The sequence below is a fragment of the Phocoena sinus genome, chromosome 4, assembly GCF_008692025.1.
Source record: "Phocoena sinus isolate mPhoSin1 chromosome 4, mPhoSin1.pri, whole genome shotgun sequence".
NCBI classification, from domain to species: Eukaryota; Metazoa; Chordata; class Mammalia; order Artiodactyla; family Phocoenidae; genus Phocoena; species Phocoena sinus.
The window spans coordinates 35,443,368-35,463,645 of NC_045766.1; the positions used below are offsets into that span (position 1 = coordinate 35,443,368).

General features: G+C 38.0%; 1 protein-coding gene across 2 annotated transcripts; it reads right to left on the reverse strand.

Annotated features, from left to right (window-relative positions):
* Positions 1-306: 306 nt before the first annotated feature.
* C4H3orf33 (chromosome 4 C3orf33 homolog) lies at positions 307-18,314 on the reverse strand. 2 transcript variants are annotated; one of them, XM_032631420.1, is made up of 6 exons: positions 18,182-18,314; positions 16,282-16,341; positions 11,725-11,802; positions 8,669-8,816; positions 3,403-3,563; positions 307-1,112 (listed from the first exon to the last, which is right to left on the reverse strand). In XM_032631420.1, exons 1-6 carry the CDS (start codon positions 18,293-18,295, stop codon positions 711-713), a joined length of 963 nt encoding a protein of 320 aa, XP_032487311.1. In that variant the 5' UTR covers positions 18,296-18,314; the 3' UTR covers positions 307-710. The 2 variants fall into 2 exon arrangements, with proteins under 2 accessions (XP_032487311.1, XP_032487312.1); XM_032631421.1 differs by lacking the exon at positions 11,725-11,802.
* Between the last annotated feature and the right edge of the window lie 1,964 nt (positions 18,315-20,278).

The following is a 20,278-nucleotide window of genomic DNA, read 5'->3' on the forward strand; positions in this document are numbered from 1 at the left end:
TTTTTGCCGTAGGCGGGCCTCTCACTGTTGTGGCCTCTCCCGTTGCGGAGCACAGGCTCCGGACGCGCAGGCTCAGCGGCCACGGCTCACGGGCTCAGCCGCTCCGCGGCATGTGGGATCCTCCCGGACCGGGGCACGAACCCATGTCCCCTGCATCGGCAGGTAGACTCTCAACCACTGAGCCACCAGGGAAGCCCATGCCACTCTTTACTAGTAGAAAATGGTCTAAGTGACCTTCTCTTGTAGCTCTGCCTCAAATTCACAAGCAGTTATAAAGTAGTGGAGAGAAAAGAGCAGCCTCAGACATGATGCGTAAAGAGTCCCTTTATTATAAGTAATCAAAAGTAAACAAATACTCTCTTTAGACAAAAGTTAAATATGGCTGCCCAAAATGACTAAAATAATACAATGGCCAATAGTTAAACTCTCTCTCCATATACTATCACTACATGTATATCGCCCTCAACCTGGTAACTTTTTATAGAGCGTTTCATTTTTCCTAAAAGGATATTACATTAATCACAATTTATTTAAATTATTCTGATATTACATTTATAAGAATCATCTCTTAAATATTTAAATACATTAGAATGCAACTTTGATCATTTGGGGAAATTTCCCATTTCAACTCAATGAAAAATATTCATTATATTTATCCATTATATTTTATTTTTTTTGGAGTAGGTCACCTCCAGATCTCTTGGAATATTTCATCCTTTTCTACGAAAGTGTATGCGACTCAGAAGTTCTCTGAACTTCAGTATTAAGGAGTAGTTATTCATGTTTTCTTTCCATGTTTCATAAGTCCTTCTAAATTTGTCATAATAACTTTCTTTTTTCAAGTTGAAATCTGATCCAATTTTTTTTAAATAACTGTCTTTTTTCCATATTTCTCTCCAGGAACCTTTGAATTTTTCCAAATAACTTTCTTTTTCAGATTCTTCCTTCCATATTCCTTCTCCTTTTTTTAAGGCTATTAATTCAGCTTTAAGTAAGTTTCTGTGAATTCTCCAATAGATTTTAGAATCATAATTTAGCCCTTTAACGAGAACAGTTTTGCCAAGGCCTCTTCTCAAAATTTCTTCATTCAGACTCACACTAAAATATCTACCCTTGAATAAAAAAATAACACAAGCCAATTATTTAATAAAGTTACTAGCATACCTGTAACACTTTATTTACTTTAAAATCAGTCATTCTGCAACTTGAGTCCTCCAAATAAAAGTCAAAAATATAAATGCAAAAGGGTCCTTAAGAGCTTAAAACAGTTAATGCTAAATCCAAGAATTTCATTACTAGAAGAGACCATTGCTCAAAGACAATTCACTCTTTTATAACATATAGTTCTCCACAGGCTCACTGGTCTCCTACCCAAAAATGTGCAGAAGCAATAAAGCACGAAAAGGGTTTTTTGGTTTTATTGTTGTCGTTTGGAGGGGAAATGGAGCACACACCAGATAGGTAAAATGACAGGAGGCCATAGCAAAAGAGAAACCAAAGAAAAGTAACGAAACTAAAAAGTAGACAAATGCAAAATGAAATGAATCATCACTGAACTGTTAATTTAGGTTCACAAGTCCAGTGTTTGAGGAAGGCACTGGCATGTAAATACATTTTTAAAAGATGTCCCATAAAATAATGAACATAAAAATAGTCCTGGCCCTTGAATCTTCACCCTTCAGGAAATTTCATTCATACCTCACTGCCTAATGAAACCAGATAAATGGGATTTTTTTTTTTTTCTCGCTAATTTACAGTGTAAAGGAGATCCTGCTTAGCTATTTCCATAGTCCTTGTGGGATTTTAACTTAACAAGGTTAATTTTAACAAAGTATTAGTAATTTTGTAGCTTCATTAGACAAGTAATTCACAGTTAAATTTTTTTAATGTGAAAACTAAAAATTTTAAGTAGGAAACATTTTCTAAGACTATATAAAGGAATAAAGTAACATTTTGTTCCTTTAAATGCAGTAACTTTTGGTACATGATGATAAGCGGCTAAGAAATACAGTTTTAAAGGGATTATCATATTTGTCTCAATGTTTTAAATTTAATGAGCTGAACCAAAATAAAAATAATTAAAATTCAACCTCACGCTACAGTAAAATTCAACAGAAGTAAATTACCGAAATAGCATAAAGCATAATTTGGTCACCTTCTAGGAAAGAGTATAAGGTAAAGACAGATAATGTAAAGTGTGGGCTCAGAAGCCAGGAAGAGCTGGGCTTGAATACCGGTTCTTCTACTTGGTTACCCGGAGTCCCCCCCGTAAATGGGAATAAAATGATTCCATAGGGGGGTTTTGAGGATAAATAATATATACTCCTCAACTGAAAAGAGAAGTTAATATTTTTGTAAGGCCTTTGGGATCTTTTATATACTTTTGTATTATCAACTTAGTCAAGTGTAAGATGCTTCAACCAATCAGTATTGGATAATTCTTATTTTGAAAGAACTGAATGTGATCTGGACATGCAAAAATTAATGGATTTCACTAGGTGCTCTATTAATAATTCACAAAGCTTTAATAATTAAAATAGTTACAATTCTAATCACTTTAATGTGAGGTTATTTTTCTCTTCAGATTATTCTTGTTTGTTACATAATAAGGAACTTTAAAAATAAGAAAAATTACCCTTAATCCTGTTATCATAACATTTCAACTATTTTATTTTTCCATGTTCTTTTTTCAGTAATCGTCCACCAAAAGAAATTTGGAAGAAGGCACATCGAAGGACTCAAGACAGTGACAGGGCAACAGTAATGAAGCTCTCAGGCATCCGCAGTTACAGAATGGCTAATGGCCAGTCATAAAGGTAAGGAAACTCTGAGGCAATGTCTTCAGATGACTGACTACTGATCATGAATAGTATTTAAATAGGCTCAATTTAAATATGCCAGTAGTATTAAATATGCTCAATGTTTTTAGAGTTCAAAGACTTATATGTTAAGACATACCTATCTACAAGGTATTGGACCAGAATGAGCAATATTTACCTTCAGAAAACACCCTTGCTCTTTGCAATTTTCAGTTGACAAGTCGCACTCAACAAGTGGTTTATAATAACAAGTGTGATATAATGTCCATAAATAAATGTATAAGATACTCCTTAAACTGGCAATGTCCAGAGTCAATAATAATTCGAAGTTTTTTAACTTTTTTAAAATTTTCTATTTTTTCTATAATCAACATATAAACATAATTTTTTCTATAATAAACAAATTTTATAGCAAAATTTATGGATGAAATATCTAGTTCTCTATACATAATCACTGTGAGTCGTACTTTAAAAAGACAAAAAAATTCAGTCTCATTATATATTCAAGGCTCTGATTAATGACGAGTTTATGTATTAAATAATAAGAATAAAATATTGCTAGCTATTTCTTCACACTACTTACCTTATTCACTAAAAGGTAGCAAAAGAGTGCTGAATTCTCCTTTCCAAGAAGTTGGAACCATACTATTTGGGAAGGTTTTAGCTCTTTTTGTAACCACACCTTCCCAGTTTCAGTGAGTTCTACTCCAGCCAACTTAACCAGCAAAGCACCACACGGCTCTTCTAAAAGGGTTAGGTAGAAGAGAGTTTTAGCTTTAATACCACGTTGCAAAAGCAAATTCCAAAGTCATTTGGGCTCCAAAAAACAACTGGATATATTATGTTTATTTATAAATACCCAGACTATCTAGATATAGATCCATTCATTTCTATAGTCAACCTGTCTTTTAAAACAATACAAGTATGTAACAGATGGAAATTTCAAAAACTCATTTCAGTAAGATCCAGAACAGGATGTGGGGTTTAACCAATTTACCTTTTTATAAAAAATGTGCCAGATTTGGGCTTCCCTGGTGGCGCAGTGGTTGGGAGTCCGCCTGCCGACGCAGGGGACACGGGTTCGTGCCCCGGTCTGGGAAGATCCCACGTGCCGCGGAGCGGTTGGGCCCGTGGGACGTGGCTGCTGGGCCTGCGCGTCCGGAGCCTGTGCTCCGCGGCGGGAGAGGCCACAGCAGTGAGAGGCCCGCGTACCGCAAAAAAAAAAAAAAAAAAAAAAAAAAAAATCTGCCAGATTTATTTCTCTGCACACATACACGTAATGCTACAAGATATGTCGTTCAATAATATAAGCTCCTACGACCAATAGGACTGTATAAACTGCGTTTTCACTTAATGTACTGAGGATATTTTCCCATCTCAATAAATATTGATTAATATCAACATTATTTTTTTAATATACATTTTACAAAACTGACTTCCAGACAGGATTTTATCAATTTATTACCCAAGTAACATAGTGATAAGAAAGTCTGGGCAAACTCTTGATAAAATTTTAACCAATTAAACTTTAATAACAGGATTTTATTGCAGAAAAAGTTTATAACTTTCCATAAAGGATAATGGCTGACAAAAAAAAATCTTAATGACTTTTTTGAAAGAAATTATACATTTAACATATGTTAAACTCTTATACAAGTAGCTGAAAGTATAAAGTTAAGTTCATTTAATTACTAGGGAAAAAGTAATACTTGAGTTCAGGAAGATATCCTAGAAGCTTGCCACAATATTATCTGATGATAGAAAAACATTTTATTTAGGGCATGGGTTCTTGAAACCTGTCCTAGAGTTTCAGTTCGATAAGTATCAAAAGGTGTAAGTAGGATTATTTCCTTAGAAAAATCTGTGACACAGTAAATACATAAATTAGATTAAGGCAGAACATATAATAAAGACTAGATGAATTTAAATCATTGGTACATAATGAGTTGAAGGAAGCTTGAAGATTCTGAGGTCTCTCTTCAATCCTTTAATGCTGCCATCAACACCAGCTGTCTTCCAATAAAACATCCTCTAGTCTTTAAGACCAAAATTTTTGGGACCAAAAACATGAATTTAAGTCAACACTATCAACCTGAAGTATTAATGTCCTAATTCTTCACTTCACAAAAGGTCATTGGGATTCCTTTAAAATTAGCAATTCCCCATTAAGCATTTAAAATATGATGCGGCCAATAAAAATTTAAAAATAAATCTTCCAAGAACTAATCTACTGAATAAGGTTAGTTATATACATCATATATTTCTGCCCAAACAGTTGAGGTTTTTTTGAAAAAGGAGATGCAACTTTTAATGCTTATGATGTCTAACTTTAGCTTTGTGTGAATCCTTCTATCTTACCAGCTCTTCAACAAATCTTTTATGCACATATTTTAAAAAAGCCTCATTCATACTGTACTGGATGACACAGATGATGCCAAAGGTTATAAGGGGACAGCAACATGGGCTCCAGTGGAAGAGCCCAAGAGCAGGACTTGGGTTTTGCAGAATGAACAGAGAGGCAGGAGGAGGAAGAGGAAGTGAGTATGTCAAGTAAGGGAAAGACCATGGGCAACTGGAAAAAATGGCAGACATAAGATGAATATGGAAGCAAATCACCACTAAGGAGTTTGCTATATTTCTGTTCCATCAGATGGGTCGGAAACTTCATAACTAAATATTCTTAAGGTTTTTATAAAGATAGTACATGATAGAAAAACAACTGATTTATACCCTCAATTTAGAAAACATTATAAGTGAATTCATGACAATGGACAATTTCACGAGACAGGAGTATCACATACGTCAAAAAGATTATTTTTTACCATCCCTGGATAGAAGAAGCTTTGAGTAATATCCTCACTAGACTGCAGGTGTTGTGACTACTGTAGGATCACATCCATTGTTTGCCACTATATACTGAGACTGTGACAAAACAGCAGGCATTCACTAAACATTTATTGAAGAAATGAAGTGTCCTAAGAGTTCCGCTTCATAAAAATTTTCAGCTCTGTGTGTTTGCCTCCTCATCATACACACCAAAGAGCATGGAAGGAAGGGATATCACAGAATAGTCATGAGGAAGGAGTCTTGGAAATATTATAATTCTCTTATTTGATGGTGGTGGAAACCATAAGCCAAAACTAGAAATAGAACACAAGCTCTCCACGCCAATACACATTCTACTACACCACACAGACTCTACTCTGATGTAGTTTTCTGAGCTAAATCTTTTTGGTTAGAATGGCCTTAACTTGGGGAGCCTGAATCCTAGCCTTCCTTACAATAAAATCAAAAGTCCATCCCTGGGACTTCCCTGGTGGCGCAGTGGTTAAGAATCCTCCTGCCAATGCAGGGGACATGGGTTCGATCCCTGGCCCAGGAAGATCCCACATGCTGCAGAGCAACTAAGCCCATGCGCCACAACTACTGAGCCTGCGCGCCACAACTACTGAAGTCCGCACTCCCCAGAGCCCACGTGCTGCAACTATTGAGCCCACGCACCACAGCTACTGAAGCCCACATGCTCTAGGGCCAACGTGCCACAACTTCTGAGCCCATGTGCTACAACTACTGAAGCCTGCGCACCTCGAGCCTGTGCTCCGCAACAAGAGAAGCCACCGCAATGAGAAGCCCGCGTACCGCAATGAAGAGTAGCCCCTGCTCACCACAACTAAAGAAAGCCTGTGTGCAGCAACAAAGACCAACGCAGCCAAAAAAATTAATTTAAAAAAAAAAAAAAAATAAAAGTCCATCCCTATCTTACAGGCCAGGTAGTAAAAATAGTGAAAGGAAAATAAGGAGCTTTCAATTAACAGCTATTTTTAAATGAAAAAGATTATGCTGTAACATCTTATTATATCAGTCAAAATAGTGCTTGGAAAGCAAACTTCTAGTTCTACAACCATTTTATAAGCAAACAGGTTTAACAAATGAAAATGCAAAATGATCTCTTTAACATCAACAATTTATGTCAGTTACAAAAAGTATTAACACTACCGTTACATTTGTACTGGTTATCATCTGTTGGGACGAATAAGACATGTCTGTTTCTTTAACTTTTGCATCTGTATACATAAAGTTGTGGACTGGGTAGCAGAAAATCTGTTTTCTACCTTTGATTTCATCAACTGTTAGGTAGATGGCTTCATACATGGCCTTTAAATTCTATAGGAAACATTTAAATAAGTGGGGGAGAAAAGTAAGTTTCCTTTCAGCTCTAAAATTTTGATTGCTCGTACCAACTTGATAAACATTTTTATTTGATGTGAAACCCATTAATAACAATATGTGTATATGGCAATTAGAGTGCTGTGGCATTGCTCGACTTCTGGGGCAGATTCCCACTGAATACCATCCCTGAAGTTGTGCGATGTACAGCCTGGACAATCACAAGTGATGACCTTGCTGTCTAAGCACTAAAGAATCATCACTATTTCAGACAGGAGAGATTTAAATTATTGTAGCTTTATTACAACAACTAAGAAGGTAGAGGACTCATGAAGTATAAACCATGCTTAGAGCTGAAATGGCCATTAAATGGCCATTAAATGGCCAAATAAACATCTCAGGTATCTTTCTTTAGGGAAAAATACTGTTTGATTTGTTAAAGAAGTCAATCATTTCAGGTATGTCTGGGGAAAAAAAATTAATCTTATTCCTTTGCAGCCCTATCTAATTGAACAGAGTGATATTCATTCATCTGAGGCTAAAGAAATAAGAATCCCTTTCTTCAAAACAGTAAAATAATATTAAGAAGATCTTTAAATATAACTCAGTTAATTCATTTGACAAATTTTGCCAAGTCTCTGCTGGCTAACAATTATTTTTCTAGGGACTGTGAATAATGAGATAGATAAGAAAAGTTCCCTGCCCACCAGGGGCTCACAGTTTAATAGAAGGATATAAACCTAGATATATAATTACAGGAAAATGTGTTTCAGTACTTTAATTGCAGTGTGTATAAATTGCTTGGGGGACAGGAAAGAAAGAGGCTAATTCTGCTTGGGAGTTAAGGAGAGCTTCACAGAAGAGCTGACATTTGAGCTAGATCCTAAAGAATCCACAGGAGCCAAGTCACTCTGGGCAAAGAACTATGCCCAGTGCATGAGAACACATGGAAGCAGCAGGCATGTCTGTGTGGCTGGGGGCTTTGCCATGAAGCAGGGAGAAATGGGAATTGCAGCAGCAAAGCTATGGACTCTGCCCAGCTCTCCAGCCTCCTTTGGTGTCTCTTGTCCCCTTTCTCCCTATGCCCTGGCCAGACGAGCCTTCACGTGCTTACCAAAAGAGCCAACTCATCCCCACACATATCCTTCCTAGCCAGCCCCCTCCCATTCTTCGGGTATCTGATTAAATAGCAACTCCTCAGTGAGGCCTTCTCTGACTACTATATATGTAGGTTTGCCCTTCATACAACCTCCAATAATTCTCATCCTATACCCTGACCCTCTTCTTCATAGCTCTTAGGACAATTTTTCATTTGTCTGTTGCCCATCTTCCACCTGTACTATAAGCTCCAAGGGGTAGAGTGGTCTTGTTTATTTCACTCCGCACGTATGGCTAGCATAGGACCTAGAACATAACATGTGCTCAATATTTGTGGAATAAATGCTTGAATGCCTGAATGAACGACTGAGTGGTTGGATGAGAAAAGGAGGGAAGGAAGAAAAGAAATCTAGAGCCAAATTAAATAGTTCTTGTATGTAAGTCAAGAATTTGGACTTTCCCTCATAGACAATGGAAAGTTACTAAAAATTAAAATGACTTTTTTTTTGCTATTTTTAAAATAACTTCTAATAAAGGAACATTAAAATAGTTATTTAGTGTTATTATTTTTGCACCTTACTTACTTCTCCATGAAGATATAATAGGTAAAGTAATGGGAATATGTTCAATCTCTAAACCATTCTCGGTTATTCGGCGTAGTCGTCCTCGTAGTTTAACATTCCTTCTTATAAATTCTACTGGAATATCTGAAGGACTTGTGAATTTTGATGTCTGTTGATTTACAAGGAGAAAAATATAACATTTTATTACCATTTTCACATTAAAATTAAGCATGTCAAATTCTCTAAACATTTTAAAGAAGATATAACCACTGGAAATTTTTTATTTGGTTCTTAATTTTATATTAAAATTTTAATAAGATTTAACACAAAGTGTTTATGGGAACATTATTTAGAAATATTTACTCATTATTTTACTATTTCAAGCTACTATATAGAGAACATTAAACAGACTCCTAATTTCTAAAAGCCTACATCCTCCAAATATGACACAATCCATCAAAAAGCAGTGAGTCTAAACATGGCACCACACAAATCTGGCTAAATAGTCACTATCCTGTACTATAGATGTACCATCTATTCATGCAGGTACTGCTGGGAGAACCTAACCAAAACTGAGGCAAGTTAAATTTGACTACTAATCAACAAGGTTTTTTCCCTTATTTTTTATCTTATAGGAGAAAAAGGCCCCTCCCAAAAGGCCAACATTAGGAATTTATTTAAATACCTAACACCTTGGAGTTAGTCAACATTTTATACCTGTGTCTTCCATATTAACAGTACTATAGAGATAACCTTAATTCATAATCATGGCTGGGTGAGAACCTCATACAGACAGAAGGATAAATGAATACCCAACTTCCTAAGATAGTAAAGTTGGTCTAAACATTAAAAAAATTTTTTTCAAACAAGAAAAATATTGTAGCAGACAAATCCAGAACGTGGAACGTTAAAAATGGGATAAATGACTTGGTTACTCTAACAAATCAATGGAGTAAAGGGGAAAAAATGGGGGTGGGGTTCTAGACTGTTATAAAATAAATGAGTCATAAGAGATATAACAAACAAACGCAATATATGAACCATTTGAATCCTGATTCGAACAGATCATCTATTGAAAAAAGACACCACTGAGACAATCAAGGAACTCTTAATATGGTCTGGGTATTAGATGATGCTAAGGGGTTATTAATTATCTTAGATGTGATAATGTTCTAGGACAGACGGACACTGTGAGTCTCCTGATGCGACACAACAGGAAGCAGTATACACCGTCACCTTCTTGTTCACACTAAATCTACCAAGGAAACACAAATCTAGACTGTGGGACATTCTCTAAGACAAGTGGCTTGGGCTCTTCAAAAATGGCAGTGTCATGACAGACAAAAATTAAACATAAAGTGGGGTAAAAGTCTAGATTAAAGGAGACTAAAGAGACATGACAACTAAATACAGTGTGTGATCCTGGGCTGAACCTTAGACTGGGCAAAAAACAGCTACAAAGGATATTTTCAGAAGATAAATATGAATATGAACTGGATTTTAGATATTACTGTAAAAATATTAAATTTATTAGCTGTGATATTAATGTGACTATGTAGGAAAATATCCCTGCTCTTAGGAAGTACACTAGGAAGTCCTTATGGGACAAGTTCCATCATGTCTGCAACTTGCTTTCAAATGGTTTCACTGAGGGAGAGAGAGAAAGCACAACCATGGCAAAAATGTTAACAACTGGTGAATCTAGATAAAAAGGAGGTGACTGCTTTTTCTGGAGAAAACACTGTGAGGAAAAAGATTCTGAAGATATGTATTGTCAGCATTCATTCAAGAATGTGGAATATGCAGAACATAAACAAAAGGGAAGAGAAATCCTAAATCAAACACACAGGAAAAGTTTGAGTGAGTCACCTGACAGACGGTGTCTATGAAAAGTTTATGGGAAAGACACAGAAATGTGGGCTAAACATCCACATAGATGGCTCCCAATATGGTTCTGTGACATCCCTAGGGTAGCACTGATGAGTTAATGTCAATGGGAGGGGCACTCTAGGAGTAAGCCACAGGGCTCTGACCTGGATCCTCTCCTGTTTAATATGATCACCAGTGACTTGAATGAGAGCATAAGGATCGAACATCAGCAGGTCTGATGCTTGGAAGGGTATGAATACTAAGTCGGAGTTAGTATTTTAAAAGATCCTGACAGGGCTTCCCTGGTGGCGCAGTGGTTGAGAGTCCGCCTGCCGATGCAGGGGACATGGGTTCGTGCCCTGGTCCGGGAAGATCCCGCATGCCGCGGAGCGGCTGGGCCCGTGAGCCGTGGCCGCCGAGCCTGCACATCTGGAGCCCGTGCTCCGCAACAGGAGAGGCCACAACAGTGAGAGGCCCACGTACCGCAAAAAAAAAAAAAAAAAAAAAATCCTGACAATTAGAATGAATAGCTACAACATAAAAGTCTGCCCCTGTATCCTCCCAAACTAAAGGATAGAAGAGAATAAAGCAGTATATATGGAAAAGATTTACAGGTTTTAGTTAATTGTGAACTCAAAATGAGTGAAAATGTGACAAGGCTGCCAAAAACAAAAAGTGCAAACTCCCTCTCCTCTTTGCCCAGCCCCCCCCCCCACAACTCCCCTCTGCAAAGTTCCACCCAAAGCAACATTATTAGAAGCAGGATCCATAACAAGAGAGGTGAGGGAGAGAATACTCTAAATCAGGCTCTAAGTGGAATCTATCTGGCTGTTCTGGGTGTCATATTTCATAAAAGACTTCATTGAACTGGAACAAAGCCAGAAGAGGAGAAAAAAGATGGTAAAGAGCCTGGAAACTACATCACCTGAGAAAACCAAGAGTATTTTGCCCAAGGAAGCAAGACTTAGAAGGAGTAGAGAGGGACATTAAAGATGTCTTCAACTACTACAGGTCCATCCTTTAAATTCTGAGGTGTTTTCATTAAAGGATACACATAAAAGGGCAAAAGTGTGCCTTGATGTTTGGAGTTTTGGAAGTTATTAAGGAGCTAGGGGAGGAAATGGAAAAACGTAGAACCCAATGTTCTACTTTCACGAAGCTCACAGTCTATGTGAAGAACCTCTAAAGGCAGATTCCACTGCATCTACCTCATGATGGGAGGAATCCAATAATCCCTCAACAGCCAAAAGTTCAGTGCAGCATTTCTGTGACACAGAAGGCATCATCTGGAAGAGGAAAAGACAATATGCATAAAACCAGAATACAACTATAGAGCAACACATGAATAGGTTTAATATAAAGTGTAAGTGCTAAAGGGTCAAAATGGAAAGGATAGGAACACCTGAGGAAGACATCTTTCAACAAAAAAATCCTGAGTTTGTGATAAACACAGCCTGCTCTCCGGAGCAGGCAGAAAGATGATCCCACTAACAAGGGTGCTATGCCCAAGCTTCAGAGGGTGAAGGGCACGTCCTGAAGGCAAACAGACAAAAGCTGGAAGCATCGCAGTGAAGAGAAAATAATAAGGGTTTTAAATTCAGGAAGATGTCATATGAAATCCAGTTCTGCCATGTACTAGCTGGATGATCTTGTCAGAGTTATTTCTCTGACCATCCGTCTCCTCATCTATAAAAGTTAGGCATAAGAATACCTCTATCACAGAATTATTTTACCTATTAAATGAAATTATATATATAAAGGGCTCAGCACAGTACCAAACTTAATAATCTTTTTTATTTTTTAAATACGAAATTTGGAATTGTCAATCTGTAACTGAAAGAATATGAGAAACTGATAAACTCTCAAAGGGAAGAAGAAGGAGAGAAAACCAGCAATCCAAAAAGAAAGCTGGAGAGGAATTATCAAGGCTCCTTGTGGCAAGATATCAATGCAACATCCATTCCCAAACCCATTCTCTCTTGCCAACATGCTCTGTATGGGGTGGAAAAGCCAAACGGCCACTTGCCCAGCCTACTTTCCCCAGCTAGAGGTGGCCATGTGACAAAAGGATGTGAGCAAAGGTCTACAGAGGGCTTCCGGGAACATTTTTGCTTTTTGCATAAAAGGAAAAGATGTGGCTGGCACCTTCCTTCCTTTTTCCTCTCCTCCTGCCTTGAGCAGCCTGCTATAGCAGCCATCTGTGCCATGAGGAAAGGCAAGGAAAATCAGACGGACCTAAATTCTATGTTACTGAGTCGGGGAAGCAATGCTAGCAGCCTCTAACCTCCAAACTTCTTGTGACATGAGAAAAATCAACTTTTTAATTGGTTAAGCCACTGTTGATTGGGGTTTCTCTTATTTCTAGCTAAACATCTCCAACTGTTCTATAACAGAGTTTTTTATCCCCTAATGTTCCAATGTTCTTTTTCTCTTCCTTAGTCTGCTCTTCTCATCACTATTATCAAAAACCATGAAATCTAAGAAAAAGACACCAAACTTAAGTCTAAAATAAATAACGTCATAACTATATATATATATATCAATATCATTGAATAATTTGCATAAGTCAATGACGTACCTAACATAAGCAGGATTAGGACATGAAAGTCAATGAGAAAAAAAAAAAAAGAATTAAAGTCAGTGAGAATAAAAGTGAACATAATAAACAGTAACACACTCTGCTTTTTTTTTTTTTTTGCGGTACGCGGGCCTCACTGTTGTGGCCTCTCCCGTAGCGAAGCACAGGCTCCGGACGCACAGGCTCAGGGTCCACGGCTCACGGGCCTAGCCGCTCCGCGGCATGTGGGATCTTCCCGGACCGGGGCACGAACCCATGTCCCCTGAATCGGCAGGCAGACTCTCAACCACTGCGCCACCAGGGAAGTCCGTCACACACTGCTTTTAATATTACCAAAGTGAAGTACTGAACTATATACTAAAAATAACGAAAAACTTACAATGATCTCTAATTGATTCATGTGTTTTTTTAAGGGCTAATAAGAGAAATGATCCCTCAGCACTATTTTCCCCTTAACTCTTAATCAGATAATTTAATATTTTGGCAATTTTGGAAACTTCAAAATACAGATATGTCATGGAATGTAGAGATATAAGAAAATGAAAAAAGTAGAACGAAAAGAACTAAAGTTTCAAAAGCTCCATTCCAGAAGAATATACATAGGCTAAAAATGAATGACTTACAAAATCATGGAGGTGTTATAAGAAAGAGCCTATTAAATATAAGGTTAAAATGAGTTCAAGCCCCCCCACCCCAAAAAAGACAGCCACTTCAATAAATGGTGCTGGGAAGACCGGACAGCTACATGTCAAAGAGTGAAACTGGACTACACTCCATGCACAAAAATAAATTCAAAATGGATTAAAGACTTAAACGTAAGGCCTGAAACCATAAACCTTCTAGAATAAAACACAGGCAGTATGCTCTTTGCCATCAGTCTTATCAGTACTTTTTTGGATATGCCTCCTCAGGCAAAGGAAACAAAAGTGAAAATAAACAAATGGGACATCAAACTTAAAAGCTTTTGCACAGTGAAGGAAACTGTCAACAAAACAAATAGGCAGCCTACTGAATTCGAGAAGATATTTACAAGTGATATATCCAATAAGAGCTTAATTTCCAAAATATACAAAGAAGTTATACAATTCAGCATCAAAAAAACAAACAACCCAATTAAAATATGGGCAGAAGACCTAAAGATATATTTTTCCAAAGAAGGTATACAGATGGTCAACAGGCACACGAAAAGATGCTCGACATCACTAATCATCAGGGAAATGCAAATCAAAACCACAATGAGATATCACCTCACACTTGTCCGAATGGCTATTATCATAAAGACAACAAATAACAAGTGTTGGTGAGGATGTGGAGAAAAGGGAACCCTTGTGAACTGTTGGTGGGAATATAAATTGGTTTTGCCACTATGCAGAACAGTATGGAGGTTCCTCAAAAAATTAAAAATACAACTACCATATAATTGAGCAATTCCACTCCTGGGTATTTGTCCAAAGAAAACGAAAACACTAATTTGAAAAGATATATGTACTCACATGTTCACTGCAGCATCATTTACAGTGGCCAAGATATGGAAGCAACCTAAATGCCTATCGATAGATGAATGGATAAAGAAGATGTGGTATGTATATATACAATGGAATATTACTCAGCCATAAAAAAGAATGGAATCTTGCCACTTGCAACAACATGGAAGGACCTAGAGGGTATTATGCTAAATGAATAAGTCAGACAGAGAAAGACAAATACTGTATGATTTCACTTACACGTGGACTCTGAAACATAAATGAACAAATGCAACAAAACAGAAACACAGTCATACATACAGAGAACAAACAGTTGGTTGCCAGAGGGGAGGGGAGTGAGGGAAGGAAAGAAATAGGTAAGGGAGATAGGACTAGGAGATAAACTTCTAGTTACAAAATAAATGAGTCACAGGTATGACGTGTACAGCATGGGGAATTTAGTCAGTAATTATGCAATATCTTTGTATGGTGACATGGTAACTAGACTCGTGGTGATCATTTTGAAATGTATTGAAATATCAAATCACTACGTTGTGTAACAGGAAGTAACACAGTGTTGTAGGTCAATTTTACTTCAAAAACAAACTCATAGAAAAAGATCAGATTTGTGGTTAGGAGAGGTGGCAGTAGGGGAAGGGGGAACTTGGAAGGTACAAACTTCTAGTTATAAGATAAACAAGTACTAGGGATGTAATGTTCAACATGATTAATATAATGAACACTGCTGTAAGTTATCTATGAAAGTGGTTGAGAGAGGAAATTCTAAGACTTCTCATCACAAGGAAAAAAATTTTTTTTCTATTTATTTAATTTCATATCTATATGAGATGATGGATGTTCACTAAATTTACTGTGGTGATCATTTCATGAGGTATGTAAGTCAAATCATTATGCTGTACATCTTAAACTTATACTTTCACTGTATGTCAATTACCTCAGTTTAAAAAGATGAGTGCAAGGCACTAAAACAAAAAGAAGGGAAAAGAGAGACAAAAGTTTTGAAATTGGTGTCTGGGTGAAAAGGCAACAGTTGGAAAAGATATAGTATGATAAAGTAATGGGGTGTAGTCAATGATAATACAAAACAATATAGAGATAAGTGTAGGAAATAAATATATATAGAAGCAATATATCCATCGCAGTTGGATGACACATGACACTGACACTGAACATGACACTGAAATTACATCCTATGATAACAATAAAGTGTATTAAAAAATACTTGTAAATCTTGAATTATCAAATGGATTTCCACAATGTCTATTATTAATACATTTTTGAAAGGGCAAAAAAATACACTAAATGAAAGCATAAATTATTTAGTTCTAAGGGACATAATTCAACGGCGATTTAAATTTAATACCACCATAGGAAACACTTTTGACTGTTTTCAACATCTGAAATGCAAATTTAGTGGTTACACCATTCTAGCAAATTAAATCCTTTTCAGATTCCTTTTTAAGCAGGAAGAAAAATAATTATGGAAATACAGGCTGTGCAATTACTTTCCATAAAATCCTGTGGATGTGTTACTTTTAAACCAACATCTTAAAATATGTTCATTGTTCTAAAATACTATTTAAAAGCTTCTAATATGAATAACAAAATGATACACTGCTTGAGATATCATCTTTCTCGTTTGAAGTGAGAAAAATTAACTGTCTGGTGCTTATCATAATGTCGTCTTCATTTTTTTAACTTACCAGTCGAACACTTCTTAGAAGTAACATTACTCCAGCTATGGCCATTACGGTGCTGATGTTCTTCAAAAAGAGATTTAATGATTAATCCTAATTATTACTCACAATAGTGAAAGTACTAATTAGAAGGCAGAAAAAAAAAATCCTCTCTGTACCTAAGTGCCCAAATAAGGCATATCCTTCAACTAAAGGTCCACTTCTTCCAAAAAAACTAACTGCCCACCCGCCCATTAATCTTCCCCTTTTTCTCCAACCAAACTGGCACACACAGTAATTATACACATAATATGGTACTGCTCTCTATTGATTGTATTGCTTTAACCATGAGTTCCCTGAATGCATGAACTAGTCTAATACTTACTTCTTCTGCAAGACCCACAGGAACTCCATAACCCTGAGTCTGCAGGCAGAATTTAAGTATCTGGTAGAAAACTTTATCACCAAAACCTTAAAATATAGCACTTGGGAAATACATGTTGCAAACAGTTGGGAAAAACTTAGCGATACCTTTGAAGTGCTTCGTTTAAACTGAAACAGACCTAAAGGAGTTTAATTAATTTAATAAGGATACTGTAATTCCCTCAACAGTGGTAATCTAACATGCTTTCCTTCAATAAATACAACTAAGCATATAAGAGATGAAGTTGAAAATATACACAAGGGTACATTCTGTGATTGGATTACTTGGAATGAACTATCCATGTGCTTGCTAACTTAACACTGTTTCCTCCCCAGTGCTGATGAGGTTATTTTTTAATTTGTAATAACCAATGCATCTCTTCCTGCTTAACTGGAAGAACCAAGGCCTTGTCAATTAACATATATGTGTGTGCATATTCACATATATATATTGCATTAATGCTACAAATATTTATCTAGCACTTACTAAGTGGTATTTACTACTCTAAGGACTGAGCTGCACTGGTGAGTGAAAACAGACATGGTCCTGGCTCTTGTGCTGCTTGGCTGCAAAGTATTTGCAAAGCTGATGATCCTACTCAATTTCCCAGCAGAATTCAACAAAGTTAATCACTCCATCTGAACACATACTCTTCACTTGGCTTCCAGGACACCTGGTTTTCCTGATTTTCCTCCTCCTCCCTGTCTGTTCCTTCCTAGTCTTTGCTGACCTCCTTTTCAGGCCCCAAATTCTAAATGTTAGAGAGGCCCCCAGGTCTCAGTTCTAGGGCTTCTTCAGGAGCTTTTCTGACTGGCTCCAAGACGTCATCCAAGCTTTAAATACTACTCAAGGTTTATGCAGCCCATTCCCAAAGTTATATGCCCAGTTCTGATTTCCCTTCAATACATGACTCCTGTCTCCAGTTGCCTAGAACATCTACAGCTACGTTTAGAAGTCTAATGACCATCTTCAAGTTCACTCATCTCCATCTAGAGGTCTCATAGGCATCCTCAAGTTCACACGTGCAAAAAGCTCCCTAGATTTCCCTAACAATTCATTTATCCCAACTCCTCTATATCAGCAATTTCCAACACTATTCACGAAGCAGGCAGCCCCCTTTATTCCTCTCTTTGTTAGAAAGAACGGAATCACCACAATCCTCTCTTGTCTAGTCGCCGAAAATGCAGCCTCCCTCCCCGCCGCCCCTGCCCTTTGTTGGAACTCCAATGGCCTCTCACTGCATTAAAGAAACGAACTCCTCCATTCTCCGCAGGCCTATGGAGTTACGTGCCCTGCTTTGGTGTCTGCCCGGCCCTTCCCAACCGCCCCCGCGGCCCGCACACGCTGCCCTGACCGGACGGCCCTCGAGCTGCTCCCCCGCGGCCTTCCATGCCTCCCCGGCCCGGCAGGTCCGCTGCCCGGGCCTCCCCAGGACGCGTCTCCCTCAGGCTCGCGCCGCGCCGCCCACGCCCACCACCTGCCCGGCCGGCGGGTCTGCGGTACCCGGACAAGACGCAGGTGGTCGTCTGCCCATTGCGAGATCCACGCCACCACATTGGGCGCCGCTCGATCCCGGTCCGGCGGCGGGGTGCCGGCGGCCGCGGGCCTCCCCGCCATGTTTCCAGCCTCCCGCGAGCCCGCGCCGCCTCTTTGACCGGGCGACAGGGGGCGCCTCTCTCCGCAAGAGGGCGGACGTGTTCGCGTTCCTCCGGCTGGAGGGGAAGCCGTCCAAGCGAACCGCCGGGTCCCCTTCTCCGCAGCCTAGGAGTGGCCGGGGGCAGGCCTCCCAACCCGTAATGATATATCTTCACAGTGACCCCAGCATTTATGCAGGGTTTTCCCACAGCGCAGGAGCTCTCTGTGATATGGGGACAGGAGCTGCAGAATTCCTGGCCATGCTGATGGGAGATGATCACTTTCAACTCGCTTAACTCACATCTGTGGGTAGCATGTGCCACACAAGAAAGAAAACTGAAGTAGATCATTCCTTACACCTGCTCCCAAATATAACAAGATGCGTATTTCTTATAGTTGAATTGTTGCTTCCTAAGCCAAATATGCTCTAAATCTTTGAACTGTTAATTGATTAAATGTAGGGAGCTGACATATTCCAAAAATCAATACATGGATATTAACTTATTGCGGTAATCATTTTGCAGTATATGCTTATATCAAATCATTATGGTGTACACCTAAAACTAGGAAGTGTTATGTCAATTATATATCAATAAAAAATAAATACAGTTAGTGTATTTTAAAACAAACAAAAATAAGTCACAGTACAGTGCAAATTATATAATATTTATGTAAAAAAAATTGTGTGTCTGAACCATGAAAAGCTGTGCAAGAAACCTGTAACAGGGATTACCCCTGGGAGGAAGGATTTGGGGGTAGGAATGGGAGGGAGGTTTCACTATCTGCCGGCTCTAACAGAACATTTTGCAAAGACAGATATGTTCTGTATCTGCACTGTCCAGTTTCATAGGTAATAGCCACATGTGGCTATTGTGTGCTTGAGATGTAGCTAGTGCAACTAAGGAATTGAATTTTAAATTTTATTAATTTTGATTAATTTACATCATCACAACTGGCTAGTGGCTACCATATTGGACAGTTTTGTTTTACCGTATGCATATATTCCCTTTAAAAGTCAAAATAGAGTATGCTGTATTCCTAATAACACATATTATAAGGATTGCTTCAAGGAATGTATTGTCTGAGTACTATAGTCAATGCAAAGTAAATACAATAGCTAACACTTAGATATTTCTTACTATGTGCCAGGCGCTGTCCTAAATACTTTTCATATATTAACATCTTTGATCCTCATAGCAACTTTATGAAGTAGACACTATTATTAATCTCAGTTTTAAAGAGGAAGTATTTATAGAGTGATTAAGCCAGTAGCCAAGGTCACCCAGCCAAAAAGTGGTGAGCTGGGACGTAGTGCTGGGATTCAACTCAGCCAATTGGCTCAGTCTGTGCACTTAACAACACGGACTCCCACAAAGGTAATCAGCTAAATCACATAAATCCTTATAAATTTCCAGTGATGGTACAACCCAAATGATATTGGGGAAAATCCAAAAAAAAGATACACTACAACCAAAATCTTTAATCACTATTTCAAGTAAAAACAAAAGTTCTGTATATTAATAGATTTTGAATAGCTTTAGTTAATAAATGAAAAAATAAGATTATGGGCAATTATGTGCCTAATTCTGCTTCCTTTGCTTTTCCAATGTCCTGTATCTCTTAACTCCTTTCTGCTCCCACTCTCACTGTCCTAGTTGAAGATAACTAGTCTGTTCTCCCTACTTTCCATCCAGTCCTTTTTTTCTGTACCCCAGATATCAGCCACCTGGGTGTCTCTAAGACTTCTCAAAAGGTCCTTCTCAATAATATTTCAGCATCATCCCACTAACCATTGATGTGAGAAGTATAGTGCCTGCCCCAGGATTTCTGCAGATTAACCAGCAATTTAACATTCTCCTGGGGTAGCTCCACCCTTTTACTGCTGGTGACCTCTGAGAACTCACTGGATATGTTGCTTAGGCGAGTAGACAGGTAGGCAGAAAAAGGCACACTTAGATTCTCTGC

Excerpts from the sequence above, each read along its gene's own strand:
- C4H3orf33 (XM_032631420.1), bottom strand. The coding sequence starts at position 18,295 with ATGGCGGGGAGGCCCGCGGCCGCCGGCACCCCGCCGCCGGACCGGGAT. Across the intron at positions 11,803-16,281 it reads TTCTAAGAAGTGTTCGACTG|ATGATGCCTTCTGTGTCACA; the intron begins GTAAGTTAAAAA and ends TTCCTCTTCCAG. Across the intron at positions 8,817-11,724 it reads TGGATTCCTCCCATCATGAG|ACATCAAAATTCACAAGTCC; the intron begins GTAGATGCAGTG and ends GTAAATCAACAG.